The following is a 22,582-nucleotide window of genomic DNA, read 5'->3' as shown; positions in this document are numbered from 1 at the left end:
TTTTTTTTTCTGCCAGTTTTGGGGCTTGAACTTAGGGCCTGGTCACTGTCCCTGAGCTTCTTTTGCTCAAGGCTAGCATTCTACTACTTGAGCCACCAGCCACTACTGGCTTCTTCTGTTTATGTGGTACTAAGGAATCAAACCTAGGGCTTCATGCATGCTAGGCAAGCACTCTATCACTAAGCCACATTCCCAACCACACTTAACCCTTTTTACAGTTGACTACTGCTTCTGAAATAATTTGGACTAGCATTCCCATTTTTGGAAATATACCTTCCAGTTGAGTTTCTTGTCCTGTTTTTCTTTTCAGCTCTAGGAACTCATGTATGCTTGTTACCTGTCAGCTGAATCCCCAACCCTTGGTTTATTTTCCTTAAGAGATAGAACTTCTACTTGCTCTTATCTTTTATAAAATATTTTCTACATAGTCACATATTCCATGACATTGTTTTTTTTTGTTTTTGCGGGGTGGGGGGGGGGGTCCGGTCGTGTGGCCTGAACTCTAGGCCTGGGCGCTATCCCTCAGCTCTTCAGCTCAAGGCTAGCACTCTACCACTTGAGCCACAGCGCCACTTCTGGCTTTTTTTCTTTTTGCTTATGTGGTGCTGAGGAATCGAACCCAGGGCCTCATGCATGCAAGGCAAGCGCTCTACCACTGAGCCACCTTCCCAGCCCCGACATTGTTTTTTTTACGTTACATGGATGAAATTGTGTGTATATATGTAGTAACAGATTTAGCATATACCTTTATCACACTGTTTTACTACAGTGATACTTAGGAACGTCTAAGAAATTTGTATTAAGTGACATTCTTTCCCTTTCTTCCTTTTGGTTTTATAATTTTAGGAGATTCCTCAACAATTGAATGGGAGTGATTGTGGAATGTTTACTTGTAAATATGCAGATTATATTTCTAGGGACAAGCCTATCACATTTACGCAGGTAAGTGAAGCATCCTCCTTGTGAAACATTTTGTCAGTGCCTGGCACTGGTTCTCAGTTAAGTACTTGCTCCACTACAGTGTGATTGCTATGAATCTCAGGCATTACCCTGCTCTTGTCAGAATTAGGGCTGGTCAGGGCATCTATCCTTGGTGATTGGTGGGATAATTTGCTTGTCTATGAATTGCAGTGTTCTGCGTATTACTGTTATTTCTGTGTATTACTGTTATTATTAAAAAGAGATATGTAACAGCAAGGACAAAGCAGGCTTTGTAAAGAAGGGCGGAAGCCACAGGTTTGATATGGGACCATGAATCCTTTTCCTCTTTGTTCTGCTTAGTGTTTGGGTTCTCCATGGCTCTACATTTGGGTGGAAACTCAAGAATGTTAGAAACTCTTGAGAATGTCTGTTTGTAGCTGTAGATTAACTCTTACTAAAATTTTTTCTCATTGCCAGGCACTGGTGGCTCTCACAGAATCATGGTTCAACATTAGCTTGTGCAGGAAAGTCCAGGAGATGTATCTCCAATTAATTCCCCAAAAGCTGGAAGTGGCACTGTGGCCCAAGTGGTAGAGCACTAGCTTTGATCAAAAATGCTTAGAGACAGTGCCCTGGCCCTGATCTTAAGCCCTAGAACTGGCACCAAATTTTTTTCCCCCTTATTATCAGACTTCAGTTTGGTAGAGATGTACTGAATTTATTGAGTATTAAAACTGAAAACTCCATTTCATGCTTTGGAGGAACATGAAGTAATTAGGGTCTATGTTAAAGTCATATAATTCTAATAAAAATAAAACATTTAACTAGTTAATCTCATTTTAATTAGAAGAAATGTACAGTTTTTTGGGCCGGGAAGGTGGCTCAGTGGTAGAGTGCTTGCCTTACATGCATGAGGCCCTGGGTTCGATTCCTTAGCACCACATAAGCAGAAAAAAACCGGAAATGGTGCTCTTGTTCAAGTGGTAGAATGTAAGCCTTGAGCTAAGGAGCTTAGGGACAGCGCCCAGGCCCAGAGTTCAGGCCCCACAACCAACCAAAAAATAAATAAATGTACAGTTTTAATAGATGTTTTGAACTATTTAAATCATGACTTTTTTTTGCCTCACATACCTGCTAGAAACTCACTAGTAGTATATCAAGCTGTTTATGATTCATCATTGATATCTTAGGGTGTGAACTTTGGATTTCCTCAAAAAAAATCATAGGTGGAGGTAACAGTTGAGTTGCAGGTAGTTGGATGTTATCTTGTGTTTTACTGTTGGTGTTTTACTGCAGTGATTATCAGTAAAAGCAATAATATATTGAGTACAACATCTTAATCTTTTTTAGCATTTCTGGCAGTTGAACCAGGGTTTCTTGTATGGTAGGCTATCACTCTAACACTTGAGCTATGCCTTCAGCATTTTTGTTTGTATTTTTATTTTTTTGTCAGTTGTAGGGCTTGAACTCTGGGCCTGGGCACTGTCCCTGAGCTCTTCAGCTCAAGGCGAGCGCTCTACCACTTTGAGCCACAGTGTCACTTCCTATTTTCTGTGGTTAATTGGAGATAAGAGTCTCATGAACTTTCCTGCCTGTGCTGGCTTTGAACCTCAGTCCTCAGATCTCAGCCTTCAGAATAGCTAGGACTACAGGTGTGAGCCACCGGACTGGACTTTTTCTTTTGAGACAGCTTCCTGTTGTACTTTTTCCTCAAACTTATGATCCTCCTACTTCTGCCTCCTGAGTATACTAGTTGATTATAGGCATGTGCCAGTCACTTGCTTAATATCATATTATTTGATGATGCTAAGTATAAATAGCAAAGAATAGATAATTGTCTGGTCCTTATGAGATTTCAGGGAGAGAAGTTTTTGGGGTTTTTTTTGCAGTGTTTGGGATTGAAAGAGAAGTACTTTATTTATTTATTGTTGGTTGTGGGGCCTGAACTCTGGGCCTGGGCACTGACCCTCAGCTCTTCAGCTCAAGGTTAGTGCTCTACCACTTGAGCCACAGCACCACTTCTGGCCTTTTTTGCTCATGTGGTACTGAGGAATAGAACCCAGGGCCTCATGCATGCAAGGCAAGCGCTCTGCCATTGAGCCACCTTCCCAGCCCCTAGAGAAGTATCTTTTTCCTTCTGTTGAACCATACCCCTAACTACTAAAGGTCTCTTTCCTTACCCCTCCCCCCCCACACACACATTTTTAAAAATGTTTTGAAGCCGGGTGCTTGTGGCTCACACCCATAATCCTCGCTACTCAGGAGGCTGAGATCTCATTGAGGTTCAAAGCCAGCCAGGGCAGGAATGGCCATGAGACTCTTATCTCTGATTAACCACCAGAAAACTGGAAGTGGGCTGTGGTAGAGCGCTGGCCTTGAGCTGAGGAGCTCAGGGACAGTCCCAGGCCCAGAGTTCAAGCCTCATGACAAAAAAAATAAATGTTTTGAAAGTACATGTAAGTAGTAAAATTACCCATTAGGCATAACTTGGACATTTCCATTTGGGGTACATATTTTTACTGTCAAATTTGGGGTACATATTTTTACTGTCAAATTGTATTATATTGTATAATTTGAATCTTGCTTTGGTTTTTAACATGTAAAATGCTTATGGTCTGTAAAATGTAATTGTATACATTAAGTTGTGTGTAGTAGCATCTACAATCCTAGCAGTCAGGAGGCAGACAGGATTGAAAGTTTGAGGCCAGGGCTGGGAAGTTGGCTCAGTGGTAGAATGCTTGCTTTGCATGCATGAGGCCCTGAGTTCAATTCCTCAGCACCACATAAGCAAAAAGAAAAAAGCCAGAAGTGGCGCTGTGGCTCAAGTGGTAGAGCGCTAGCCTTGAGCTGAAGAGCTGAGGGACAGCACCCAGACCCAGAGTTCAGCCCCCCTGACCGACCAAAAAAAAAAAAGAAAGTTTGAGGCCAGCCTAGGCTACATAGTTCCAAGCTAGGCTGAGCTACATAGTGAGACCCTATCTCAAACACAGACAGCACACAAAAACCCCCATGCCTTGTTTCATACCACAGTATGAAAATGCCAATGCCGACATACAGGACATTGGCATCCTACTTTATTTACCTCAGGATTGTGGCAATATGCACATCAGTGTGTAATATTATGTTGTTGGGGATTCTTACAGCACCAGATGCCTCTCTTCCGGAAGAAGATGGTGTGGGAGATCCTCCATCAGCAGTTGCTGTGACAGTGCCCTGCCTGGTCCTCTTGCTGCTGGTGGTTCTTCCATGGACATTTCCATATACCTCATGCATCGTGGGTTAAAAAGTCCCACCTCATTTCTGTTCGCACAGGTACTGAGCTGTCAAAAGTGCATGAAGGCCCTCGCCCCGAGTCCCGACAGGGTAGAGGAGCTGCTTGCAACCCTCTCTGCAAGGCTGCGCCTGCTCAGAGCTGTGGACTGCTCAACCCACACAAGAACAAACCTAATTGACATTTTTTATTTGTTTGTTTTAAAGAGTTATTTCCCTATGAATGTGGGAAAAGCAAGACTTATTCTATGAATTGTTTTTTCCTGTGTGTTTTTCAGTTATATTCTTTTTCTCATTCATTTGCAAACATAGAGCAGTGGCCATTTGCCATTGTTCTTTTACAGTTAACTCGTTTGAACTATTTATTTCTGAAAGAAGTGTTAATCAAACTGCCACTCCTTGCTGAAGATCGAAAGGGATGTCAGCAGGAGGAGGAAGGAAGTTTTATTAACTTCTTTAACGCTGGAGTAGTTACTGCCAACTTGAAGTTAGGGGTCCTTTTTTTTTTTTCTTTCTTTTTTTTTTTTTTTTTTGAGGCTTGAAAATGCCAGAAGAAATGCGAATACTGTGTGCAGGGTCTGGTCGCCTTTTGAGGAAGCCAGATACTATGGCGTTGGCACATTGTCATGGAAACATGGCCCAGGAACGCTGGCTGTCCGCACATGCACCTTCAGGAGTGTCACCATCATTTAAAAGAAGATTTCCTTCCTGGAACTCAGCTGACCTGGCTCACTGTTGAAACTGGATTCAAAGTAACTGTAGCCCCAAATCTTCATTTTTGTCCCAAGTCTGGTTGAATAGAAACCTCAGAATTGCAAGAGCTCTCCTGAGCTGTTTATTTCAAAAGTTGCTATTCAATGTAAAGCTATGTTTCCTCAGAGTTTTTGTTTTAATATATATTAAGCTGAAATTAAGTTTTGTACTCATTACCATCCTGTCACTCCACCCCCACCACAATCTGAAGGAGACTTAGAACTTGGCTCTGAGGTTGCCAGTTATACAAAATTCTATTTTGCATATAAGAGTTTGTATTTAACTTTTTTTGTTCATTAAAATCCTTACAAATGTGGTTATACATTTTTATTTTCAGAAAGTTTAGAGTTGGTCAGAAAACATATTTTGCAAGATCTAGTGCCTAGTGTTGCTTTTCTGATGTAATAAAAGGTTGTCTGGCAGAACCTAAATGCTGACATGATTCTCATTCTTCTGCTTCAACCATCTGAACTTGTTCTGCACATAAAAGCACAGGGTAAATTGGAAAAACTGCACATGTGTGGGTTCAAATCTCCACTCCTGCCACCTCCAATTCCTGGCTGCTGATTGCAGAGGTAGCCTGGTTGAGCTATTTTCTCTGACACTTGCTAGGGTCTTGACACATGGTGTGAAGCTGCTCTGCCTCCTGGTGGCCAGACCAGAGACCATGCGGCGATGCCTTAGGGAAGAGCTGGTTGTGCCAAGGTTGGAGCCCACTCCTGCATCTTTGATCCTTTTCGTGGGCCTTCTAGACTGGACTAGTGAGCTCTGGGTTTGGACAACTAGAACAGCCAGAAAAAGCCAGAGGTCGACTGGGCTACACTAAACTAAATCCTGGTTCTCCAAGCTTCGAAGTATTTTACCTGAGGATTTAAGACCCCGCTGAAGTTAATTTGGTCTAGGTTGGGTAAGGACTATTTGGATGGCAGCTTGGATTCTGCCCAAGTGATGCTAGAGTGAATGTATTTGAGGAACTTTTTTTGACAGTACTGTGGGTTTGTGTGTCATGCTCCAGCCCGAGAAACTTCTTAGAAATGACTGAACTCTTCACATGTACTCTTCAGGAGAGCTCTTAATAAGCTTGATGAGTGGGTCATGTTGAGCTGGAGTGCCACTCTTTTAACTGAATTCCTTATTTGAAGGTGACATGCTACAGACAATGGTTTCTCTAGACACTGACATGTCCCTCTGAGTGCAAAGATGTGTTGACAGAACAACTTTTATATTCAAACTGCCTATGAGAAAAGTGGTCAAGTAGCTGGATGCTGGTGGCTCACACTTGTAATCCTAACTACCCAGGAGGCTGTGATCCAGAGGATCAACATTCAAATCCAGCCTCGGCAGAAAAGCAAGACTCTCATCTCCAATTAATATCATAAAGCCAAACTGGACTTATGGCTCGACTAGTAGAGCACCAGCTGAGAGAAAACAAGTAGAATGAGCATGAGCCCCTGAGTTTAAACCAGTACCAGCTGAAGTAGCTGTCAGGAGATAAAGGAAATAATAGCTATTGTGTCGTCAGCAATATTAGGTAGAACCAGTGATTTTTTTTTTCTTAATGGTTCATGCCCCTGAGAAAATTTGCAGTGAAGAAGCATGGCAGTAAAGTCCATGAGATTATTATTTCCAATTAACCAGCATAAAAGCAGAAGTGGAGCTGTAGATTAAGTTGTAGAGCTTCAGCTGTGAGGAAAAAGCTAAGTGACAGTGACCAGGTCCTGAATTTAAGCCCCATACCCACATGCACGCACACACACAATTTTTAAGACTACTTGCTCATTGTCCAAAAATAACTACTCTTTAGCTGACTTACGTAACTGTAGCCCCTATGCATATCACCTTTATAATAGTACAAAAAGATTTAAGACCACTTACTAAAGCAGATTATGGGTCATTACATTTTTTTTTTCCTTTTGAAACAAGGCCCCAAGGTGGTCTCCAGATCACTATGTAGCCCAGGTCTCAAGCTTGCCATTCCCTTAATTCATCCTCCAGGATGCTAGAATTAGACATGTACCACCATATTCAGCTTGTGTGTGTGTGTGTGCGCACGCATGCCAGTGCATAGGTGTGCACGTCCACGTGCTCTTGGTACCAGGCCTTGAACTGAACCTCAAGTCTTGCTCATGGCTGGTGCTCTACCACTTGACCATGCCTCCAGTCCAGCATCTTGCTGGTTAATTGGAGATGGAGTCTTGCAGACACTTTATCCCAGGTAGCAGAACTGTGATCCTCCAGGACTCAGCCTTCTGAACGGCTAGGATTACAGGGTGTGAGCCTCTGGCACTTTGGCCCCTCTTTATCAGTTCCTTTCTTTGTGGTATTGTTTTCCCTCTGTGCTGGGGTCCTCGTCCGACCTGCAACTCAGTCCTCTCCAAACTCAATGGCCACTTGTTGATAAGAATTGCATGGGGCAGAATTGGGGTAAACAGTGGCAGGGCAAGAGAGATGTTTGGGCCTAACTGCCAAGTCTAGTGAGGTATGAGACCATTAAACTATGGGACACATTCTCAATGGGTACCATCAATGCATGGGGAGGTGAGATGGGATGGGTGTGAAGGTGGCCTCTGCCGGTGATGCCCAGCACAGAGCTGAATAATCCAGCATTTGGGATCTTTGAAAAACTTGCCAACAGACAAGACCAGCTGGTCTTGCTTCTCTTTCATTGTCTTGGTGCCTCCTGCCCTTTTGCATGTCCTTGGCAAGTACTTTGAAAACGGGCACTTTGGGGCTAAATTTGAAATTCCCCTCCATGGGTTGTCTGAAGGGCAGGTCCATTATCACTTTTCCCCTCCCATGTCCCCCTGAGAGCCACAAGCAAGCCTGCTGGTTTGCCTTTAAAGACAGGCTGTTTTTCCTCTGTCCATTTGCCATAGACCTCTCAGCCAGGGAATGAACAGCTTTCAGTAACCTGTGGCTGGCAACCATGGTTTGTTTTTACCTCTGAGAGGGCACTAATCTCCAGTCCTAAAGTGGGGGAGAGAGGAGATGACACATAGGTACAGGATTTGTTTTAATGACCACATGAAGGGGCACGTGGCCCTGTCCAAACTCAAAATGCCACCATGTAGCAGTAGAGAACAGCCGGGCATCCACACACTAAGAAACTGAAAGCAAAATCTGCATCACTGAGATTAGAAATGAGAAAATCAGGAGAGGGGGGGCAAGATGTCAGTGAGGAACACTGTGATATGGAAAGAATCCCATCAGCTCACCATCTACTACACTGTGGAGTCTCCCCAAAACCCTAACCTGACCATCTCACAGTCAAAGCTGTGCTGCTCAGGCTGCCTTCCAACTCCGGGGCTCTAGTGATCCACTTCAGCCTATGAAACTGGTACTATAGCACACACCACCGCACCCAACTATAGCTTCCCAAGAATACACGGACTTTTTCAGTAGCCTCTTCTGGATGACCCACAGGTCTAGGAGCTAAGGTTATAAATAACAAAACCACCATTCACCTTCTCACAGTGCACTGGTACCATGCCGGGTGCACGTACACCTGTTTACCATCCAAGCTGATCCTGAACACCTAAGACAAAGCTTCCCATGAGGGGTGAGGTACTGCAGACCACATTGTCCTCCCCTGCCCCACATAAAAATAACTCCCTGACTAAGGTGAAGCACAGCTGACACGCCCCTCTAGCTGTGTGTGCAGGAGTCCCTGGCACAGGGCCTCGCCCCCACTCCACAGTTGTGTCTGGAGGAGGTGGGCCTGAGAATCTTGTTTCCAACCAGCTTGCAGATGAAGCAGATGCTGCTGGCAGGGGCTACACCAGAGTTCCACAGACATAGTTCAGCTTCTCCTGAAGAGGTTCATGGGCAGAGGCTGCCTCCTCAGTGGCTTCCCTGGACTGTGGACTGTTCTGTCCCCAAGTCCTTCAGATTAGACAGAACAGACACTCTGGGGGAGGGAGGAAAGAAGACACTAACACACACGCCAGGATCTTGTTAGCTGGATATATTTGTTTTTTGTTTTTTTTTTCTTTTTTTCCTTTTTTTTTTCTTTTTGTCACAGAACACTGTTTGCAGTAGAGGAAACTGGCATTGCAGTCTGGTGGTATAATAATGGCTTGTTCACATAAACCAGTACATGTTCATCCTTTAGCGCAAAAAGCCCTAATGGCGCATACCCTATTTTAAAACTCAGGATGTCTCCAATATTTTCTCTCTCTGTTTTTGACATTTTTTAAAAAATAAACATTTTCAAGGTTTGTCCAAAAGAAGGCCATATAGGTTCTTGGCTAGCGGAAGACAATCAGAACAGTTGTTGCACACTTGGACTGTCGCCTTCTCTAGGCTGGCAGTTGATTTTTTTTTCCAACTCATTTTTATTAAAAAAATAAAAAAATGCTCCAACTATCAGTTTTACAAAATCTCTAAGGGAAACACAAGAGCAAGGTGCTGAGGTAAACAAACACCTGAGGTAGCTTTTTTTTGTGTGTTTTTCTCGTTAAAAAAATCTGTAAATTTTAACGCCCTGGGCCAACAACCTTGTGTACATTGCAATTTTCTTCCTCTTTTTTTCCCCCCCTAAATAATCATTTCTCTTGAACATTAATGGCTTATATACCAAAATGTAAAAAAGACAAAAATACATTCTTTATGGAATTTTTGTTTGGTTGGCTGGTTGGTTTGGTGGGTTCCTGTTTTCCTCTTCCAAAATGCTAGGACAAGTACCATTGACTCTTGTTCTTTTGAGTAACCAAGTGTAAGATGAGGCTGGTTTGTGTGTTGCACGTTTGTTCCTTTTGTGTGATGTGATGCTCAGAGCACTGCTTTGCCTGGGGAGGGAGGGGGGTGCGTAGATACAGGGAACTGAGAGGGAGGGAGGAGGGGGTTCAAAAGAATGGGGGTGGGAAAGGGGCAGGAGAGCGGGAGGGAAGGAGATAAACAGAGAGAGACAGAATTATATAGCAGTATGCAAAAAACCAGTTTAAAACCTGTGAAGCAAAGAGAAATGGGGGTGAGCTGGACAGGGCTGGAGAGGGGGCAGGTCCCCGCTTCCAGAGACGGTATCCCTTCTGTTGACAGACACAGGTGATCCCGAACTGCCCTCGAGTGTCCTTCGACAAGATTTCCCTCTGGGTGAATTTTGTGTGGGTGGCCTCGAAGCTCCTTCCTACACCATTAGACCTCCCAAAGAAAGACTTGATTCTTCCAAGTCTACAACAGCCTTTCTTTTCCAAAAGAAACACAAAATTAATCATCGAGTAAGAATGGGAGTTAGTTATCTGATATATTATTTCTAAAATATATTAATGCTGCAGGCACCCTGTGAACCCCACAGGCCACATGTCTTAACCCCTCTCCCCTTCTAATATGTACACACATGTACAGAGCTGATTTTCCACAACCAAGAAAAGGGTAGGAATTTTGCTTTGCTTTGAACATGTTCACCTATATTAGTTCAACTGGAAGGGATAGCGTCGTGGGAGTTAGGGAAGAGATCTGAGTGGATGGTGGTGGGGGCTGGGAAGCCCGGGGAGGAGGTGGGCCTGGCTGGTGGTGCTGGGGAACTCGGCCTCGCCCCCCTCCCCCGCCCTCCTCAGCCCCCGGGGCTCCCAGGGCCGGGTGGGCTGGGGCTGCCTTGGCAGACTTCTCATTGCTCAGGATGGTCTTTGGTTTGCTCCCGATTGCTGGCTGTGTTTGGTCTGTGTGTCGGGTGTTGGGAGGGCTACATTCATCCGTTGTTTGCTGGTGCCTGGGGAGCCTCACTTGCTGCGCTGGGAGGCCACTCCCTGAGGGTATTTCTGCTCCTGCTGCTTCACTTGTTGTACGATTTCCCTGATCTTGCGCTGTGCAGTCTGCAGCAAGGGAGAAAAGGGAGAAAGGGGATGGGAAGCAAGGCAGTTCTGAGAACAGGAAGGAGGTGGAGAGGCTGTGGGCCCGGGCATGGGTACTGCAGGACCTCTTCTACCTGGCAGTAAGTAACAGTAACAGTGACTCTGACTCTCTCCCCCTACCCCCCAATCGAGGGAGTTGGGCGCAGGGTAAAGGGACGGGGGCTCAGCAGCTTCCAGCACAGCGACTGGGGGCCCTGGGGAGGTCAGATGGCCTGGTCCCACTGCACACACCTTTCTAGACAGTTGGGAAGAATTATGAGTGTGGAGGGACAGGCAGTGGGAGAGGGAAGGAATGAGAAACCCAGCCTGGATACAATCTGGATCAGCTGACCCTCACCTACCCGGCCACTGCTTCGGGGACCCTGGCCTGGCAGTTTGTTCTCTACGCTGAGGTCCCTGATGGTTGTGGCCAGGGGCTCTGACTGCGGGAAGCGCAAGTGGGATCTCAAAGGACACTGTGTTGGGGGGGTGGGAGGGCAGCTGGGAAAGCCAGCTGATCCTAGCCTGCCTGTCTATAGCTTAGGACTGGGACTACTGTCTCCCAAAACCTGATCAGCAGAAGCACCTGTGAGAACTGGGCCAAACTCTACCTGTGGGGCTGAAGAGAAGCAACTGTGGAGGAGCCCTGGTCGTTTTGTGCCACTGGCATGCAGGCTTGTCTGGACTGTGGCTGTGGCTGGGCCTGGGCAGGGAGGCTGAGAGGTGCCCTGGCCCATTTCAGGGGGGTCTTGCCTCAACAGCTTATGCCCTCTGTGGGCTCTGCTAACATGCCTGGGGGGAAAATGAAGAGTGGGGAGCAGCAGGGAGGCCGTCCTCCGTGTGTGGGGATGTGGCTGCCTGATGACCACTTAGCAGAGAACTGGGAATAAGCGGAGAATGGGAAAGGGACTGGCAGGAGCCGGGGCCTCCTCAAGCACTGTACCTGGCTAGCAAAGAAATGTCCAATAATCCTGACGACCACTTCCTCATTCTCATCTGGCGTCTGGTCACGAGGCACGATGACCTCAGCGCTGGTTAAGTTCTGCAGTTCATTCACCTGTGAAGGGACACAGTGTGGACCTGGTGGTCCCCTTCCCAACCACTGCCCACAGTGGACTCCGGAGGGAGGGGGCAGGAGCAGCCAGGAGGCTGGGGGTACCTCTCCTTTCCTTCATGCAGGCCTCCCAGCCCCAGCCCCATGACACAAGTGGGGTTTGCCCCCTACACCCTCGGAGGCTGGCCCTGACCCCAGGACATGGCTTTTCTGTCGGGGGCTCCAATCCTGACACTTCATCTGCACAGCTCTGAACACGAGTCACTCCACCACCCAGCCACCCAAAACTCCAAGTAAGAAGGCTGTTCAGCTCAGTGACGGAGGCTCACGCCTGCAATCCTAGCTATTCTGGAGGCTCAGCTCTAAGGACTGTGGTTGGAAGCCAGCCGGGGAAAAGACATCCACAGGAGTGACAAGGCTGAGTGAGAGCAGGAGGCCCTGAATTCAATCCCTGCCCCCCAATACACAAAAAAGAGGGCACTCCTGGACGAGCTCTCTGCTTGCCGACACTGAACCATGGCCACCTCTTGCTGACTCACCAAAGTAAACTCATTTTCTCACTCCTGCTGCTAGCTCTTAACTTAGGCTGCTCCTGGCGCTGGGTTGCTCTCCTTCCCCTCCACAGATATCCACAATGCCCTCTCTGGGAAGCATGGGAAAGCCTCATCTCCACTGTGGGAATCCACGCCCTGCCTTCTGCTAAGCTTTCTGACCCCTTGCCCTCTGCTCTGACTCCTGGCAGACGCTGGCTGGCACTGCAAACAGGTTCAGGGGACAGATGACAATTATGTGGGGAGGCAGAGGATTCAGTGACGAGTTCTAAAATAACCAAATAGGACAAGTAAGGCCCAGAAGCATCCTCGCTGCTGGACTGTTTGCTTTCTTCCACCTCCTGCATTCTAGTTCTGCTGAGCACTCAGTGTATGCCTGGGATGTGGGCTGCCTTCCTGGATCCAGGAGAGGGAACACTCTATATTCCAAGCCATTATATTTACCTGCATTAAACATGACTCATTGAGTTGCTCTCCCCCCACGCACACACACACTCTGCCGAGTACACCAGGCTCTACTGGGAGTGCCTCGGGGTCAGCTCCTCACCAGCTCATGCTACAGAGCTCTTGCTACAGGCTCCTTCCTACAGGCTCCAAAGCAAATGCTCCGGTACTTCTTTTTTTCCCTCTTGGATGGTTCAAGATTGAATCTGGGTCCTCATAATGCTAAGTACATGCTCTACTACTGATTTACACACCCAGCACTAGCAATGTTCAAATTACACTGTGTTATTGCCACATTCACATTGAAAACGTAAATTTAAAAAAAAAAAAATGCCAGCCGGGCGCTGATGGCTCACACCTGTAATCCTCGTACTCAGGAGGCTGAGATCTGAGGATCTCAGTTCAAAGCCAGGCCAGGCAGGAAAGGCTGTGAGACTCTTATCTCCAGTAAACCACTCAGAAAACTGGAAGTGATGCTGTGGCTCAAGTGGTAGAGCACTAGCCTTGAGCTGGAGAGCTGAGGGACAGTGCCCAGGCCCAGAGTTGAAACCCCATGACCGACAACAACAACAACAAAAATTCCCAACTGTAACCTCTCTGTACATCACCTTTATAATAACAATTAAAATTTTTAAAATCCCTTCTCATCCACCCTATTGCTGAGCTAGCTTCCCTACAGCACATGGCCAGGCTTAGGGACAGAACGAGAAAATGGGATCTGAAGGAAGGGGCGTGAGTGGGGAGTGCGGGAGGCGTCTGAGCAAAGTAGAGCCCCGCATTCTCAGCGTGGGCTCCAGAGACACGGAGCTTGCTGAGTGGCCGGCAGATGCTCTGAGTGGGATACAGGGGCCTGTGACGGCCTGTCTTTGGGAAGTTAAGTCGGGATGGGTGGTGCACAGGAACCTGGTGATTTTGGGTGCTGGGCTTGGCACCGTGGAACGGTGCCTTCCGTTCTAGAAGGTGCTAATTTCCTTTCTATGTTTGAGATCTTGCCTCAGGGGACTCAGATGCCAGGCCAGGCTGGGCGCCGCAGGCTCTGCGCTTATGCTGAGAGAGAAAGAGCAGCAGGAACTTCAGAACTCAGGCAAGGCATCAGCCAGGCAGTGAAGGGAGTCCCGAGCCAACTTACGGTTTTGCCACCTTTGCCAATCACCCGGCCAGCTGTAGATGACGGCACTCGGATATGGGCTTCCAGCTTCACCTCTTCTTTGGGGTTAAAGAAGTTTTCTTCTTTCAGTTTCCCAAAGATCCTTCCCTGGGCCTAATAACAAAATGAGACTATGGACCAAGACAGCTGCAGATTGTACTTGGTGCTGAGTGCGGCAGAAGGAAGCAGCCCGCCTGGAGACACCACATCTCCCATCCCAGGCCAGACCCAGGGGGTGCTGTGCCCGCCACATCAAATCATGTGACCCTACAACCTGTGCACGGAGTGTGCTGTGTCCCAGTGGGGGTACTGGCCAGGGTCTAGACTCCATCTTACTTCCGCATCCCTGGAAATGTTTGGTCAACTGAATTTGTTCAGGAATTTTTCATTCCCTCCTGCTAGTCCTTTGGTTGTTAAAGGATTGGGGTGTGGGGTTAGCGGCAGGATTCAATGAATGTGAATATGAGCTTGTTGGGTTGTGTGTGTGGGGTGTGTGTGTGTGTGTGTGTTGGGGATCCAATCTAAGGCCTTATAAATGCTAACCGAATTCACCATTTCAAAGTATATTTGAATGGTCAGTTGTGGGACCACCAACCACTATGGACTTGGAACATTTCCATCCCATTCCTCCAAAAGAAACCATATCCAGCAGTTAGATCTGACTCTTTCGTACCGCTGCTCTCTGGCAGTCCCTACTTTACCACTGACCCGTCTCTATTGACCTACCTCCTCTGTGTCTGTCATGTAAGTGGAGCCATATTCTACATGGCCTTTGTGTCTGCCTTCTCTCACTTGGCAGTGTTACCCCAGGTATAGCATGCGTCAGTATTTCTTCCCTTTTTATGGCTGAGCAATAGTCCTTTGTGTGGATATACATTTTGTGTTTCCATTCTTTTTTTTTTTTTGTCGGCCATGGGGCTTGGGCGCTGTCCCTCAGCTCTTCAGCTCAAGGCTAGCACTCGACTGCTTGAGCCACAGTACCACTTCCAGTTTTCTAGTGGTTTATTGAAGAGTCTCACGGAGTTTCCTGCCCTGGCTGGCTTTGAACCGTGATCCTCAGATCTCAGCCTCCTGAGTAGCTAGGATCACAGGTGTGAGCCACTGGCGCCTGGCCTGTGTTTCCATTCTCTAGCTGAAGGGTTGTTGTTTTTGATGATTCCAAATGTGTTATTTGTATCCTCCTGGTTAAACTTTAAGTATTTTTAATGGTTAATAATAGCACTTTTACTCTGAAGGAAGGGATGACACTGTTCAAAAAGAAATGTTCTCTTTTCCTGACTTACGTAATTGTCACCCCTCTGTACATCACCTTATAGTAACAATAAATTTGTTAAAATATTTCTTAAAAAGTGGAATTGTACTTTTATAAATACATGACTCCAACTTTTAAAAAGCTCAAATTGTACCTTGCTCATGTAAATTGTAACCCCTTCGTACAGTATCTTTACAATAAAAAATATATTTAAAAAAAAAAACAAAAACTCAAGTTGTCATTTTTTTTTGGGGGGTCCAGTCGTGGGGCCTGAACTCTGGGCCTGAGCGCTGTCCCTCAGCTCTTCAGCTCAAGGCTAGCCCTCTACCACTTGAGCCACAGCGCCACTTCCGGCCTTTTTCTTTTTGCTTATGTGGTGCTGAGGAATCGAACCCAGGGCCTCAGGCATGAAAGTGCTCTACCACTGAGCCACCTTCCCAGCCCATCAAGTTGTCATTTTCCTAGAGGAGGAAAAATAAAAAGCACTTCACCGAAAACTTTGTAGGCTACTGCACTTTCCCCCCTCATCCCGTTAGTACCCATAGCTTGGGGTGGTAATGACCACACAAATCTGAGACAGACATCCTCCTGTCTGAGGGATAAGGGATGCGCTGGAAGAGCTGACACCCAGACGGACACAGGGAGGAGGCGTACCTTCCCACGGAGAGAAAAGCAAGCGTGCTATTCACAGAGGGAACAATGGGGAAAGCAGGGGATGCAATGGGCTGAGATGGAAGAGCAGCACAGGAAGGAAAATGGAGGGTGGGCCTCCACAGAAGAACCTCAACACCTGGGAGATGGCTGCTGGAGTCCGGAGCTTGCATGCCTGACGAGGCCCTTGGCACTGACCTTGAACTGGGCTTCAGGTGGTCCGGTGATGATGACCATCCTTTCGCTGGCATCTGGGCCTTCTGCTGGGGCAATCTGCAGTTCACAGGGAAGAAGAAAAGGCCGATGCTCAGCCCCTGCTGCCTGCCGAAGCGGTGGCTGCACGCTGGCATTGTGGAGATTACAGGGTTCTGCATGTGCACCTGGGGCTTGTTCTGACAACGTGCCATCTCCACTCTGGGTCTCAGGAAGTCACTCTCTCTTCAGGAAGGCCCAGTCTGGTTCTAATTCTCAGCTCAGAAGGCAGTCATCTCTGAGTGCCACTGAGTCAGAGCAAGTGTTCTAGGCTCATCAGGGCCTCTGGGCAAAGGAGGAGGAGGAGGACATCTTGGTTCCAGTTCTGGCTGGGCCAACCTCCCCGCTGTGAAAGCTGGAGGATGCGGCTGGCAAGCTCCGAGCCCCTGCTGACCCCTCACTTCCCCTCATCCTGAGTTCTTCTCTATCATAGACATGGAACCAGCAAGAATTTTTTGTTGGAGATCCTGATCCTCATTACCTATTTGTTTCTGCATATCTTGCCTTATTCCAAAACAACAACCACCAAAAAATCCTATCAAGTAGCTTAAAAAATACAAAATTAAGTGGGCACCTAAAGTCCCAGCTACTCAGAAGGTCCAGGTAAGATCATCCAAGCCCAGGAGTCGAAGGTCCGTTCTGCAACATAGCAAGACCCTATCTCAAAAGCAAAACAAGACGAAACACAAAACTCAATCAGCAAACCATAGGAAAATTAAACTTACAATGATTTAAAAGTATGCTAAGCTCGAGGAATGTACAAGTCAGAGAGGGCTATGCACAAGATAAGCAAGGAGGACATGAAGCCTCGCAGGCTTCAGACACCTGCCTTGGCGAACAGACTGCATTCTAAGCTTTCTGAGAATAAGTACCAAGGAGGAAACCGTCAGTTATGGGTCACATGTCTGATAGCGGAGACTCGGGAAAGAGCTTTCCTGGAAGGGAATGACATTTACCACCTGTGCTGCTTTCTGCATTGGGTAGTCTCTGAGCCAGAGGCTCAGCCTCTGCTCAGCTCTGCCTCCACACATGTCACTGTTTCTCTCTGCATGCTCTTAGCCAGCCCTGGGGTCTCAAATCCAGGGCTACTGCCTTGCTCTTGTCTTGACCCTTTTGCTGCTCTGGAAGAAGGGACCTCTTCCCCCAAACTTGGCCTTGGTGACTGTGACATGAAGATGAACGTGAGGCCCAAGTGACTGACCACAGAGCTTCCTGAGAGCGATGGGCAGCCAGTTCTTCGCTGTGGCCTCTGCATTCACTAGATGGAGGCTGAGAGTCAGAGCATGTAGGCCAGGCCTGAGACTGAAGGTGGGAATTGCTCCAATACATCAAGATCTGCAGCTGCCATTCAACCTGGTCCTTATCTCAAAGAGACTGGGTCATGGTAAAAACGGTTTCCTATCGCCGCCCAACCGAGGAAGGCTGGAGGCAGGTTCAGATTTGTGATGATCCATCTGTTTTGTGGTCACTCGTGGTGACTCAGAGCTGCTTTACCCCAATTCTCATCCCAACTCCTGATGGCTCTACTGCCCAGCATTCGCTGCGAGCTGTGCTGTCCACCTGCTTTCTGGAAGGGCATTTTGTCCCGGCAGGGGCACAAATAAAGGCCCTTTCTATACTCAAAATAAATGGGACTCTGGGAGACGAGGTGACTGCCGAGCGCACAGGAAAGCAGGGGCTGAGGATTCAGAAGTGGATGTTGATTACATTTTGTGAGGCACTCAGAACCTATAAGCTCCATAGGAAAGGAGATGATGGGCAGCCCGCTGCTACTCATACCCAAGGTATAGTGTAAGTGAGCCCTGGCAGGGCTCTAGAGACATCTTGCTCTAGAGGCAAATATTTCATATCACAGCACTGAACATGGAAAATGATCTTCTTCATCCTGCCCAGGGGGCAGGAGCACCCAGGCAGGAGTCTAACCAGCAGAAGCCACTGGGCACGGTGGCCCTCATACACACCATCATGGCCTCACACACCTGAGGACTGGCATCCAGCCTGGGCCTGGCTTCTACCTGCAGATGCCATAAATGAAGCCTCAAAAAAGAGAGGATTTGGAAGGATTTTTTTTTTTCCCCACAGTCTCACTGTAATCCTTCTGTACTACTCAAAATAGTTGTTTTTTTGTTTTGTTTTGCTCCAGCATACTTGCTGTGGGAGAAATTGTGGCTATTCTTGGGGAGAATGTGTAAGCATTCTTTCTCTCCAAGTCATGGGACTTCTCGCTTGGAATTCCGGGTTGTCTCAGGGTAGGGAATTATTTTCTGTAGTAATGGAAACTGTGTTTCTGCGAGTGTTTCACGAGGCTTGGGATGTGTGCAGCATTCTGCCTGTGAGTCAGCGCTGATATAGCTGGGCTGGGCGGAAGACAGATGAATAATGCTTCCCTATCAGCTCCTCGGACCATCTGGGAAGGCAGGCTTGGCGGCCACCACCACACATTAGTGGCCTGAGCCTCTCTGTTTGCTCCCAACCTGTCATCAGCTTGGCTATCAATTATGATTTTATCACTGTCCTACAGAATTTTTCAAGTTATTTTCTCACAGTTTAAAAGTTTATTTAACAAAAATTAGTGGCACTTGAATTCAGTGCCTGGGTGTTGTCTTTTAGTTTTGCTTAAGGCTGACGCTCTATTACTTGAGCTATCTACACCCACCTCTGGCTTTTTGCTGGTTAGCTGGAGATAAGAGCTGGTTTCAAATGGCAATCTGCAGTCTCAGCCTCCTAAGTAGCTAGGAATTCAGGTGTGAGTTGCCAGCATCTGACTCAAAGTTTTAAAAAAAAGAATAGGCACTAATGGAAATATCAAAGTGGGAAACCCAATTTTTTTTCTCTTCTTCCTCTTCTCGGTGGTACTGGGGTTTGAACCCAGGGCTCTGTTTTGCTAGGCAAGTGTTTCGCTTTAGTTATTTTTCACACAGGGTCTTGTGTTTATGAGCCACAATCCCACTATTTTAGCTTCCTACATAGCTAGTATAACAAGCATGTGCCACTGTGCCCAGTGTTTTATTAGGTGAGATTGAGTCTCACAGATTTCTTTGCCTGGACTGGCCTCAAAGCACAATCCTGCCTATGTCAGCCTCTTGAGGAGCCAGGATGAACAGGTTATCAGCCAAAGGCACCTATAGCTTGCTGTATCTTCTTGAAAAGAGAGAATAAAGGTGAATTCAAAGAGGGACAGGATGTTCTGGTACTTTTTTTTTTTTTTGCTTTCTAATTCTGTGGTTAGTTGAACAGAAAAATGAGTGGAAAAATGAGAGCAGCTGGGCATGAAGTCTTAGAAACAAATGTTGCAAGTGACCCGTGAGATTCTGTGTGCAGACAGTGTGGGAGCTGTCCTGGACGGGCAGGAGGAGGGAGGACATGAAGGGCTGAGAGGAACAGCCTTACCTTGATGGAGGCACCAGCGAAGCGAGCCAACTGTTTGATGTGTGCCCCTTTCTTCCCAATGATGGCCCCCACAGCCTGGGTTGGGATAAAGAGGTTCACGACCTCCTGTTCTGGATACTGGAAGGACGAGACAAGATAGAAGGTGTCATTCCATCCATACGCCACTGCAGTCCTCAACAGCTACCTAGCACTGCCGGGAACCTCAAGGCGGAAGCCCCCTCCCACCCACGGAATTGGCCAAAATGGAGCATGAGATTCTTCTGTGGCCCAAAGCTCTGTGGGTGTGAAGCAGATAAAGTATGGGATAAAGTAGAATCTAGACAGGACTACAGGACCGCCACGGGCAAACTCTTCCTGAGCACCTCAGTGCTGACCACAAACAGCTGTTGGTCTAAGATTTCCCCAAATACATGGATCTGATAAAGATTTCTCCTGTCTTCACTTCAGAAATCAACACAGTGACTAAACACATTGGCCTGAAGCTGGGGCCTGCGGCATTTCTGCGGGACGGAACAGAAGGCTGCTCAGCCCCCCTGTGAAGCCAGGGTCAGTGTTTCTACAAGGCAACAGAACCTGCCTTTTGCAGGTTCCATGGTAGTTACCCAAGGAGACAGGCAAACCACCTCACGGGCAAACCCTGTGAGGGCTCCTGGGCAAGACTGCGGAAGGTTTTTTTCCTCATCGTCTATGAGAACAATGTGACATCATTTGCTAGACTTCAATTGAGTATCACCAGAAACAGTTGAGTAGCAATGCCTCCTAATTAACCTCTCCCCACCCCCACCAGCCTCCAGTATTGGGGTTTGAACTCCTGGCTTTGGGCTCTCACTTGCTTTTTGTTGTTGTTGTTGTTGTTGTTCATGGCTAGTGCTCTACTACTTGAGCCATACCTCAAGTCTAGCATTTTGCTGGTTAGTTGGAGATGCCCAGGCTGGCTTTGAACCCCGATCCTCAGATCTCAGTTTCCTGGATAGCTAGGTGTGGGCCACCAGCACGTGATTCTAACTAGTCTATGCTGGTCTGGCAGCCGGGGCCATGTGGAACACTGGCAGTAGAGAGGAAGCTGCAGAACATCGAGCCTCTGGCCAGAGATGCGTCACCACTGCATGGCCTAGACACACAGCAGGTAGTTTTCAAACTGCCAACTGGCATCGGCCAGTCCAGAGGGACTGATGGGAGTCAGGCCAGGAGCAGGAGGAGGAGTGGTAGCCGACACTTACAGAGTGATGATGCGGGAATGGGCTGAACTGGTGATGAGGGTACAGGCTGGAGAAGTAGCCGGAGTGCGTCTACAGCAGGAAGAGAGCCATCATTCAGTGAGTGGATGTCCCTGGGGGGGGGGGGGGGGGGGGAGGGGGAGGGAACCAGATTCCTCCATACCTATATCTGTCCCTTTGTGCCTCTAATCTCTGCTGTGTCCTCCCCCCTCCCCCCATCACTCCACTCAACATTCATGACGGCGGCCTTCTAAACTTAACCTTGCTTCTGGCTCCCTAGTTTGCACAGAAGTTGCCACTCGCTCACGCCCATTCCCAAACACACTGCCTAACCTGCCTTTGGGTAGAGACAGGGTTACTGGCTTCTGTTTTCTGGGGAGCTCTAGTCACCAACTGCAAGAACAGTACTAGGACAATATCCAAGAGCTATTCGGAACAAGCAAATGTGCTCCTGGAAAGGCAGGCAGTCAGGTGCAGCAGAAATTTGCAGAAGGAACGGAGAGATTGAGAATGGGGAAATTAGAGAGATTGAGAAAAAAAATAAAAAGATGGATCAATAAATATATGTAAACATGGGGAAAGGAAGGCCAGATATGAACAGAAAAAAAGTAGAGTTATAGGAAAATTAAAAAGTAGCTGCTTTTAAATTAAATACTACCATGTACCAATTACTATGATAGGTAATTTCTGCCTAGGAACTGCTTAAAGGCTTGTAATAGTCCTGCAGAATAGTATGCATATGCTTGGTTTTATACAGTCTCTGTGTGTGTGAGACACTGGGATTCTGAACTCAGGGGTTCCAACTTGCTAAGCAGTAACTCTTACTACCAAGCCATGCCTCCAACCATGAGTTTTGCTTGTTTTTGAGATAGGGTCTTGCTTCCTGACTGGACGCAGTCCCAAACCACTCCATCCAACTCTTCATGGAAAAGGAGCCTCGTGCTTTTTTTTTTTGCGGGGGGGGGGGGGGGGAAGGGAGGTGGGGGAATGGGGAGGGGGTAAACCACTAACCCAATCATCTTAAGCCTCCTCTAAGTAGCTAAGATTTTTTAAATTGTTATTGTAAAGGTAATGTACAGGGGGTTACAGCTACATAAGTCAGTTATTGAGTATATTTCTTTTTGAACAGTGCCACCTCTTTCCTTTCCTTCCAGTTTTTCCCTCCTGACACCCCCCACACAAGTTGAATAGTTAATTTTCTTTTTTTTTTTTTTTTGCTTATGTGGTGCTGAGGAATCGAACCCAGGGCCTCATGCATGCAAGGCAAGTGCCCAAATAGTTAATTTTCAACATAGTGTCTAGTGAGTATCACTGCTGCATTTGTTCACCCTTTGTCCCACCATTTCTGCGTTCCCCCTTACTCTCTCCCAGACAGATAATCTTACATACAAAAGGTACAGAAATTTAAAATAAACAGTGACTAAAGAGAAAAAAAAAACCCGAAATAACCAAAAACCCTCATTTCTATTTCTTGTCATTTATTTCTAAGAAAAAACCATTGTGGGGCTGGGAAAGTGGCTCAGTGGTAGAGCACTTGCCTTGCATGCTCGAGGCCCTGGGTTCGATTCCTCAGCACCACATAAGAAAAAAGCCAGAAGTGGCGCTGTGGCTCAAGTGGTAGAGCGCTAGCCTTGAGCTGAAGAGCTGAGGGACAGTGCCCAGGCCCAGAGGTCAGTCCCCACCACCGGACCCTCAAAAAAACCCATTGTATCTGATCATTTGCACACAGTAGTTAAGATTTTGTATTTTGTGATAGGCAGGACCTTGACCAGAGCCAGAAAAGTCAACTATGTCTTAAGGTCAAGAAAGAAGGTCCTGGGGCTGGGAAGGTGGCTCAGTGGTACAGCGCTTG

General features: G+C 47.2%; 2 protein-coding genes across 4 annotated transcripts in view; one reads left to right on the top strand and one right to left on the bottom strand.

Moving 5' to 3' along the window:
• Senp2 (SUMO specific peptidase 2) overlaps positions 1–5,371 on the top strand; it is a 43,586-nt gene extending 38,215 nt beyond the window's left edge. For all 3 annotated transcript variants that reach the window (XM_042668522.1, XM_042668524.1, XM_042668523.1), the window contains 2 exons: positions 847–942; positions 4,065–5,371. In XM_042668522.1, coding sequence (XP_042524456.1) covers positions 847–942; positions 4,065–4,127 — 159 coding nt within the window. In that variant the 3' untranslated portion in view covers positions 4,128–5,371. The remainder of the gene's footprint in view (positions 1–846; positions 943–4,064) is intronic.
• A 3,553-nt stretch (positions 5,372–8,924) lies between these two features.
• Positions 8,925–22,582, bottom strand: part of Igf2bp2 (insulin like growth factor 2 mRNA binding protein 2) — a 157,254-nt gene continuing 143,596 nt past the window's right edge. Inside the window, exons 11-17 of the mRNA XM_042670010.1 lie at positions 20,734–20,802; positions 19,514–19,630; positions 16,070–16,144; positions 13,951–14,082; positions 11,716–11,829; positions 10,666–10,754; positions 8,925–9,765 (exon numbers count right to left, since the gene is read on the bottom strand). Of these exons, the coding sequence (XP_042525944.1) occupies positions 9,615–9,765; positions 10,666–10,754; positions 11,716–11,829; positions 13,951–14,082; positions 16,070–16,144; positions 19,514–19,630; positions 20,734–20,802 (747 nt within the window). The 3' untranslated portion in view covers positions 8,925–9,614. The remainder of the gene's footprint in view (positions 9,766–10,665; positions 10,755–11,715; positions 11,830–13,950; positions 14,083–16,069; positions 16,145–19,513; positions 19,631–20,733; positions 20,803–22,582) is intronic.

Source organism: Dipodomys spectabilis, unplaced genomic scaffold (genome assembly GCF_019054845.1).
Source record: "Dipodomys spectabilis isolate Male_0828 unplaced genomic scaffold, ASM1905484v1 ptg000017l, whole genome shotgun sequence".
In the NCBI taxonomy this organism is placed as follows: domain Eukaryota; kingdom Metazoa; phylum Chordata; class Mammalia; order Rodentia; family Heteromyidae; genus Dipodomys; species Dipodomys spectabilis.
This window is presented reverse-complemented; position numbering and strand designations above follow the sequence as displayed.